At 40.2% G+C, this 9398-nt stretch overlaps 1 protein-coding gene across 1 annotated transcript in view; it reads left to right on the forward strand.

Annotated features, from left to right (window-relative positions):
• The window catches only part of TSPAN15 (tetraspanin 15), a 40910-nt gene extending 34513 nt beyond the window's left edge, over positions 1 to 6397 (forward strand). Inside the window, exons 6-8 of the mRNA XM_048858782.2 lie at positions 2977 to 3024; positions 4529 to 4645; positions 5132 to 6397. Of these exons, the coding sequence (XP_048714739.1) occupies positions 2977 to 3024; positions 4529 to 4645; positions 5132 to 5284 (318 nt within the window). The 3' untranslated portion in view covers positions 5285 to 6397. The remainder of the gene's footprint in view (positions 1 to 2976; positions 3025 to 4528; positions 4646 to 5131) is intronic.
• The last annotated feature ends 3001 nt before the right edge of the window (positions 6398 to 9398 follow it).

Here is a 9398-nt window from a genome sequence, read left to right on the forward strand (position 1 = left end):
ATCACATTTATGGGCCTAGTCTTGAAAACCTTTACTTATTGGGAGTATTGTCAGAACACTTGAGCTACTCCTGTTGACCTAGGTAGGATACTTCTCTGAGCAAGGATTTTCAGAATTGGCCTAAAGACAGTTCGGACAAAATAAATTTTAATGACTCTAATTTTGTGCCCACAATTGGTGCTGCCAGTTTACTTGCAAGCTCAAAATTGGAGGCCAGGTTTTTATGCCTTAAAAAAACGGCCTGACTCTTTGGTTTCTGCAGTTTTATTGAGGATTGTCAGCATAAGATACTTACTGCATGAGACATCTTGAGGCTTCAAAATAGATCCAAGGTTTTTGAAAAATATAGAATAAGTATTTCAAACAAAAACCTAGAAATTGTGCATCCAAATGAAAGCTGTGTGAAAGAGGCTCTGCATCTCATTTATTAAAGTAATATATTATCGTAACAAAATCTCTGAATATATGACTTCATTAGGTCTCTGGACCCCTATTACAAAATCAATGTTGTCCACTTTGCCAGAGGTAAAATATGTCTAGAGAGATGTAAAACAAAGGAGCAAAAAGGACTGAGTTGTATTAACCTTAGTCTGAAGGGTGTCTACACTGAGACACTACCAGTATTTAGGAATCATAGAATCATAGAAATGCAGGTCTGGAAGGAACCTCGAAAGGCCCACAACCCACACTGAGGCAGGATCAAGTATACCTAGACTGGCTGGTGTTTACCTAACCTGTTCTTTAAAACCTCCAGTGATGGAGATTCCACAGCCTCCCTCAGTTAACCTGTTTCAGTTCTTAAATATCCTTATGGGAGAAAGTTTTCCCTACTATCTCATATAAATCTCCCTTGCTGGAGATTAAGCCCATTACTACTTTTCCTACCTTCAGGGGACATGGATAACAACTGATCACCTTCTTTTCTGTAACAGCCCTTAACATATTTGAAGACTGTTATCAGACTCCCACTCAAGTCTTCTTTTCTCAAGACTAAACATGTCCATGTTTTTTAAAACCTTTCCTCATAGGTCAGGTTTTCTAAACCTTTTATCATTTTTGTTCCTCTCCTCTGGACTCTCTCCAGTTTGTCCATTTCTTTCTTCAAGTGTGGCATCCAAACCTGGACACAGTATTCCAGCTGAGGCCTCACCAATGCGGTATAGAGCAGAACAGTCACCTCCTATGTCTTGCATACAATATTCCTGACAATACATCCCAAAAATGACATTAGTGTTTTGTGCAACTGCATCACGTTGTTGACTCGTATTCAATTTATGATCCACTATAACCCCCAGATCCTTTCCAGCGGTACTATTGCTTAGCCAGTTATTCTCTAGTGTGTTTTTGTGCATTTGATTTTTCCTACCTAAGGACAGCACTTCACAGATGTCTATGTTGAATTTTATCTTGTGAGTCCAGTTCTCCAATTTATCAAGGTCCTATTGAATTCTAATCCTGTCCTTCAAAGTGCTTGCAACCTCTCCCAGCTTGGTGTCATCTTCAGATGTTATAAGCCTACTCTCCCCTCCATTATGCAAATCATTAATGAATATATTGAATAGTACTGGACCCAGGGCAAACCCCTGCAATACCCCACTAGATAAATCCTCCCAGTTTGACAGCGAACAATTAATAACTACTCTGGGTATGATTTTTCAACAAGTTTTGCACCCACTTTATAGTAATTACATCTAGGTGACATTTCTATAGTTTGCTTATGAGACTGTCATGTGGGACTGTGTCAAAAGCCTTACTAAAATCAATATATATTTCGTCTACTGCTTCTCCCGTATCCACTAGGCCTGTAATCATGTCAAAGTTTGGTTTGGCATGATTTGTTATTGACAAATCCATGTTGGCTGTTTTTTACCACCCTATTATTCTCTAGGTGTTTACAAACTGATTGTTTTGTAATTTGTTCCAGTATTTTTTCAGGTATAAAAGTTAGTCTGACTGGTCTATAATTCCCCAGGTCCTCTTTGTTCCCCCCTCTAAAGATAGATTCTATGTTTGCTCTTCTCCAATCATCTGGGACCTCACCCATCTTCCAGGAGTTCTCAAATATGATAATCCCTAGTGGTGCTGAGATTGCTTCAGCTAGGTCCTTCTGTACCTTAGGTGAATATCATCAGGCCCTGCCAACTTGAATACATCTAACTTATCTAAATATTCTTTAACTTGTTCTTTCCCTATTCTGGCTTTTGTTCCTTCCCCCTCATTGTTAATATTAGTTGTATTAAGCATCTGGTCACAATTTATCTTTTAAATGAAGACTGAAGCAAAACAGATACAAAACACCTCAGCCTTCTTGGTGTCTTCCATTATTAGCTCTCCTTCCCTGTTAAGTAGTGGACCCACACTTTCCTTCAATCTGGTCTACACTACAAAGTTAGGTCAACATAAGTCACTTTGTGTCAACCTATTTGGGCATGTGTCTATGCTCAAATTTGTATCCAGACGAAGTAACTGCCCCATTACAGTGATGCAGTAAAACCACCTCCTTGAGTGGCGTGAAGCCATGGTCAACCTACTGTGACTGACAAAGTGTAAGTGTAGACACTTTGTGACTTGTGTCTACCCTAACTGTCCTCCAATAGCTGTCTCACAATAATCCAATCTTTGTGACAGGGACTGCTCTAGTCACCATAAATTCTACTGGCCAGGTGTTACAGACACCGGAAGCCACCCCCTCTTTAAATACCTTGTATTTTTGAATGCCTTTTCCTGACTGCCCACCTTGGCAAGCACACCTAGCAGCTCACCCTAGTGTGCAACTGCCTAACTAACCATGCCGGCTCCATGCACAAGACATGATCCTACCTAGACAAGGAGGGCCTGTGAGGAGAAGAGGCTGTCTAGGCACAGCTATGGCTTCACTGCAAGTTTTGAAGTTGCTTTTACATAAGTGAAAAGTAAAAATAAATTTGCTTTTGTGATTATTTTTTCCAATTTTTGACATTTATTTTTTCTTTTCAGACAGACATTATGAACACTATGTGTGGATATAAAATGATTGACAGAGAGGTAATTTAATTGTAAAGTCTCTTAATTGTAAAGTGTTTCATATTTCTTCTTTCTGGATTTTGTTAAGGTTAAGTAAATTATTAATATAATGCTTCCATTATTTAACTTTTTTTTGCCAATTTTTGAAATATAAAGAAATCAAAGATTAACCTGATTTATCTAGAGTAATCCGTGAGGAAACATATGGCTTGCCTGTGAAATGCTCTCTTTCTTCCACCTTTAGGTTTGCTGGTTTGACTCAGATCAGAAATACAGACCAACTTCTAATGCTGCATATTTAGTATACAACAGACCATTTCAGTAATGCTAATGCCATGACTAAAACCAGGAAATTATTTTTTAGGAAAGCCAAGGCTTCTCACTAAATAAAAACACATCTTTGTAAAGCTTACTTTTAGTTCTTACAGTATCTTATATACCATAATAGTTGGTATAAAATATAGAAAACTTCACAAAATAATGTAACAGTGGAGAGGAAGTAGGACGCTCTGTATTTTTGGTGGGCAGGCTTTTAATACTTTTTAAGTATAGTTGTGACATATGGCCTAGTCCTGTAGATCTCACTCATGGGACTAGTCCATTGACTTCAGTGTTGTGGGCTTTGTTGGGACTAGCCACGTGAGAAAGGGCTGCAGGCTCAGGCCCATAGTACAGTAGTGGAGTTCATACTGAACAGAAGCCAATAACTTGATCTGCCACAGGTCTGTACTTCATAGGCTTGTAGAACAAGAATTACTGTTGGATTAAATGACAGCTGTAGCTCACGAAAGCTCATGCTCAAATAAATTGGTTCGTCTCTAAGGTGCCACAAGTACTCCTTTTCTTGTTGGATTAAATATCTCTCTCATAAGGCATTTAGCATAAAATGCCAATTTCAATTGTTAATTTTTGTAGATTGGCTATCACCTTTAAATATGATCTTTCCCTTCATTTAGGCTCATTGACTGGGTGCTTTATCCTGCCAGCTGCTAAGCATTCCAGTCTGGCCCTGATCCAGCAAAGTGTTTAAACATGTGCTTAATTTTAACCATGTGAGCAGTTCCATTCATTTCAGTGGGACTACTCATGGGCTTAAATGTCTTGTCGGCTCAGGTCTAGAGTGCTCAAAATCTTGTAGGATTGAGCCTTATATTCTTTTGTCTCCAGCCTACTTGGAGCCTATTGCACTTTGGCTATGGTTTTGTATTTTTAGTATTCCAGCAGAAGCAGCTTGGAAAGTAGGAATGAAAGGGTGGATAGATACCTCTGTATTCCATATGGTCTAAAATTAGGATCAGGTATATTTTTTTCAGCAAAGTATAAATGGAATGTAAAAAGCACTTGTTTAGCCTTGAAAAACTTTAGAATGCATTATCTGAGAGTTGGTGATAAGCCCTCTGTGCCAAATTCAGAGGGTTTGCGTGGATGTGAATGAAATAGAATTTGACCCTTTATATTCCAAAAATATATCTCTGTTCTCATCTAAGTAAACCGTTGTTTGAAGGTATATTTCATTATTTTACAGCGCCTGAGTGTTCAAGACATTATATATATCCGAGGATGCACAAATGCAGTACTCATTTGGTTCTTAGACAACTACAGTATCATGGCTGGTGTCATGCTTGGCATATTGTTACCCCAGGTAAGGCTAGGCCATTACATTGTCCGTTAAAGGGAATATTTGGTTCATTGCTTTGGTAAACAAAATGGGATTTGATTTTATAGTTAATAAAATACATTTTTACTTAAAGTTTATGTATTCTGTAAACTTATGTGGCTGGACCTTTGTGCCTGTACAGAGTCCCACTGATTTAGTGACAGCAATGTCATATTTTGCATTTTTTCATGACCCTAATCACCTCACCTGAACTCTGCCCACTAATCTGTCTCCACTAAGACTTATTCTAACATTCCATACCCCAGAGTGGTTTCAAACAGCCACTGTTGTCTTTTTTTTTAAATCAGCTGGTCATTAATATATGTCCTTCATTCCCCCAAATGTGGATTTTCCCTTCCCCAAGATTGCACTGGCTTGGTGCCCCAAATTTTATATATGAAAATGTAGAGTGAGAGGTGTTGGATAAGCAGTACTTTGTCTCCTATTTATATTTGCTGTTTTATTTTACAGTTCCTTGGAGTGTTGTTATCTTTACTTTACATAACTCGCGTAGAAGATATCATTGCTGAATACAAACATAATGAGGGTCTTTTACAAGAAACACAGCAGAAATCAGAAACTGAATTTGCAGGCACAGGTTGCTGTATGTGTTATCCTGAGTAACGTAGCTGCCATGCAAGACCTCAAGTGCTGTTTAAAAAAACAAATCTTGTGTTGTGGATTGTATGTATTTCTGCAGCTCTTAAAGATCTTGAGCTAATTAATCTGTAAACCTTTCCGATTTTTTAAAAAAACGTGTACTTCAAAAACAGAACCTTAACTCTCTCACCATGTGTTCTTAACTGCTTTTCCTGTGTATTTCAATTTTGAGTGTGCTTTGAATTTTCACAGGATTTCTCAAGCTGTGCACTCTGGGGCATTTCATACCCTGGAGAGTGCTAAATCTCATGCTAATTGAAACGTGGGCCAGGTAATCCAGTGTGTTCAAACATTTATTTTGGAGCTTTCCCCAACTCTGCTGCCCAGGTGGCTGTTTGCCTCTAACACAGGCCCTCTGTCTCCCATCCTGTCCTCATTTATATCTCTAAGGCAGCAAATGGCCTCCAAGGCTGACACAGGCTAGCTGTGGATGGTTAACTGCAGTGTAGACCTACCCTCAAAGCACAAGCCCAGGGGCCTACCCTGCTTGACAGTGGTTGTCTGAACTTTTTCTAATGATTACTGAAAGATCTGTGGTGAGGAATGCTTTATGTTGGGAACACTCAGAGCTAAACTTTTTTGAAAGAGCTTTTGTATTCTAGTTTGACATATTTAAATGTTTGTATTTTCGTATTGATTCCTAATCAGAAGGGAGACTTGTGTGTCTTTCTATATTGAGCTAAATTGTAACATCAAATACATGTTTAATAACTTTTTCACGCTGGTCCTGACTAGGGCTGCCAATTTTGGTTGGACATATTCCTGGAGGTTTCATCGCATGACATAAACTTTAATTAAAGATTAATCTTTAAGTCCTGGAAACTCAGCAACCCTAGTGACTGATTTAATGATGTAATATAACTGCATGTAATGCAGCACACTTTCATAAATGAATCTTTTGTGCCTTTTAATAATGTAGGTATACACTAGTGTTTGAGTCAGTCAGGTAACGCTTTGACAAACTTTTTAATGCAGTTTATTACTGTACAGATTTTGTATGAGAGTTATTGAATGTTTGGCTAATTTAAATTTTGTAAATCTTGTATTTTCCCCTCTAAGTAAATTAACTAGATTGCCTATTGATTTTTGGAGTTGTTCTGTTATGTGCAGATATTTCATTTTTAAATTGGATTGTTCTCATAAACAATAAATTTTATGATTTGTTTTAAACAACAAACACTTTATTTCAGGGATGGGCAAACTTTTTGGCCTGAGGGCCACATCTGGGAATAGAAACTATATGAAAGGCCATGAATGCTCACAAAATTGGGGTTGTGGTGCAGGAGGGGTTGAGGGCTCTGGTTAGGGGTATGGACTCCAGGGTGGGGCCAGAAATGAGGAGTTCAGGGTGTGGGAGGGAGCTCTGAGCTGGAGTGGGGGATGGGGACGGGGTGAGGGCTCTGGGGTGGGGCTGGGGATGAGGAGTTTGGGGTGTAAGAGGGTGCTCTGGGCTGGGATGGAGGGGTTCAGAGGGCAGGAGGGGGATCAGGGCTGGGGCAGGGGTTGGGGCATGGGAGAAGGCTCAGGGATGCAGGCTCCCAGTGGCGCTTACCTCAAGCGGCTCCCGGAAGCAGTGGCACGTCCCTTCTCTGGCTCCTACGTGGAGGCGTGGCCAGGCGCCTCTGCACGCTGCCCTGTCCGCAGGTACTGCCACTGCAGCCCCCATTGGAGCGCCGGAGGGGGCCAAGTAGGAGCTGGAGCGGGACGTGGAGTGGCCCCTGACTCTGCTCCCCGTCTGGAGCGCCAGAGCAGGGCCATGCCGCTGCTTCCAGGAGCCATGTGGCGCGGCTCCTGATCCTGCGCCCTGCCTGGAGAGGGGCCATGCCGCTGCTTCTGGGAGCCATGTGGAGCGGCTGACGACCCTGCTCCCTGGCTGGAGCGGGACAAGCCCCAGACCCCACTCCCCAGTGGGGGCTTGCGGGCCGGCTTAAAACAGCTTGCGGTCTGGATCCGGCCTGCGGGCCGTAGTTGGCCCACTCCTGCCTTATTTAAATCTGATTTCGATTATAGTTTTAAAGGGGATCTGTTCGATCATTAACTTTACTAGATTTGAGATACTGACAAGAAAAATCTCTCTCTAGTCTATTTTTCATGAACTCTCAGGCAAGTGCAGAGAAGTTCAGTTGTTATGCAGCTGTAGGAGTAGGGGCTATATTGTGGTGTTATATTCAACTACCTGAAGTAATAAGATTTTTAAACAGCAACAGAACCCGTTTTTTCTTGAGAATTTTGAAGATTTGGATGTCAATAGTCTGCATAGTATCTTGGCCTTTTTTGACTGAGGAAAAATATCCATTTTTTGTCTGAGTGCCTTCTCTGTAGTATTTCCAACCCCTGTCATACTCACAGGCAAAAGGTGAAGATATAATTGGGTTCTGCAAATAAATAAAAGTCAAGTGTTAGGCCAAGAAATCTTTTTCTGGTGTTTTGTTTTTACCTTCATGAACCCTTCCCTTTTTTCTGTGAGTGTGGTGTTGTTGATACTCTAAGTGGCATGGCAAAAATCCAGCATCACCTTTTTTCTCCTTATTTCTTCTCCCATTCCTGTTTATTTCCTTTCCATTCACTTCTCTTGTTCTCTCTGCCCTCCTCCTGCATTTTCCCACTAATTTCTTCTTAGCTTTTCTCATTTACCAGGGGTATCTAATATAGAAAGCTCCATATTTCTTCAAGGGTCCAGAAATTTGTGCCAGAAATGTCCAACTTGATTTTAAGCTACTATCATAGGAATTAGAGGGGGGAAACTCCTACTGGATCATCCAGTCTACTCTGTGTCAGTAGGATCATTCCTACAGTACATTTTCTAGAGTTCTGTTCAGACCAGTGTTAAATATTTCTGATTATTTCAGTTTTATAGATCTTAGTGCCATTAAGTTTTTCCTGATATTTATTGAGTTGCACACATCTGTCTCTGATGGGTCATCTTTGATAAGTTTAAGGGGAAAGGTGTGTTTTAAAGAAGGATTTGAATAAAGAGACAGAAGGAATTGTAAATGAAAGGGGCATCTTGAAAAGAGGAATCAAGATGAGTACTGGTGAAGGATAAAAAGGGACATTTTGGAGGGGTTTAAACAAAATCAGGAAGCAGAAAACAATGAAGGAAGGAAGGTAGGGGCATGGTATTGAACATCAGGACATACATCTTGAACTTATTGTGGCAAGCGAGAGGAAGCCAATGTCAGATTGACCAGCAGAGTACCAACCTCAGGGCAGACTTAAGAGCTAGTCGACAAACCCCAATTTAGCTGTGACTTCCATACTTAGATTTCACCCACCAATTATCAAGTACAAACTCATCAGGCACTATAAGAGTCACAGACAGCTCTCTTGGGTACTCCAATCTACCTTGTCACTTAGGTAAGCTTGCCTTTGTGATAGATGGTCCCTTATATCACGAATCAGCAATATTTAGGTTACTTCCACTCCTAAAAGACCAGTCACTTACCCCAGGTCATTTGCACCTTACATCTCACACCAAAGAGAATGCTTGTAGCCAATCCGATAATAAAATATACACAGATTTATTATATAGGAAAAGGAAATTAAAGAGTTATTTACAAGGTTAAAGCAGATAAACATATACAGATAAATGAGTTCCAATCTTAAATTTCAAAACATAATAAACACTTTTGTAATAAGCAAGCTCTTTGTCCTTTAGGGCTAACTCAGACTTAGCAGCTGAGGATTCCTTGCTTATGCCTATAAACCTTGCCACTAGAGTCCAAGGAGCAATGAGATACAGTTCCTCCTTGTTAGGGCTTTTATTCCTGTTCCCCCTTCTGCTTTGAGCTGCAAATTTAGCTGATGGGAGGAATTCACTTGCAAGATTCATCTTCATGGGTGGAAGGAGAGTAAACAACAAAATTCTTTTGTCCTTTTTAATGTTCTACTCAATCTGTCTGGTGTTGATGGGCCTTCCTTGTTGGGCAGGACATAACACCTTCCGTTGGAGACTAGCATTTCACACTAGTTAATGTCTCTCTCCTATCTCATGATTTACGCAGTTATAGAGGCTTACAGTGCAAATGCTCAAATATTACCTTATAATATGGGATACAGATGTTTTAAGTGAGATTAA

The sequence above is a fragment of the Caretta caretta genome, chromosome 7 (assembly GCF_965140235.1).
Source record: "Caretta caretta isolate rCarCar2 chromosome 7, rCarCar1.hap1, whole genome shotgun sequence".
Taxonomy (NCBI): Eukaryota; Metazoa; Chordata; order Testudines; family Cheloniidae; genus Caretta; species Caretta caretta.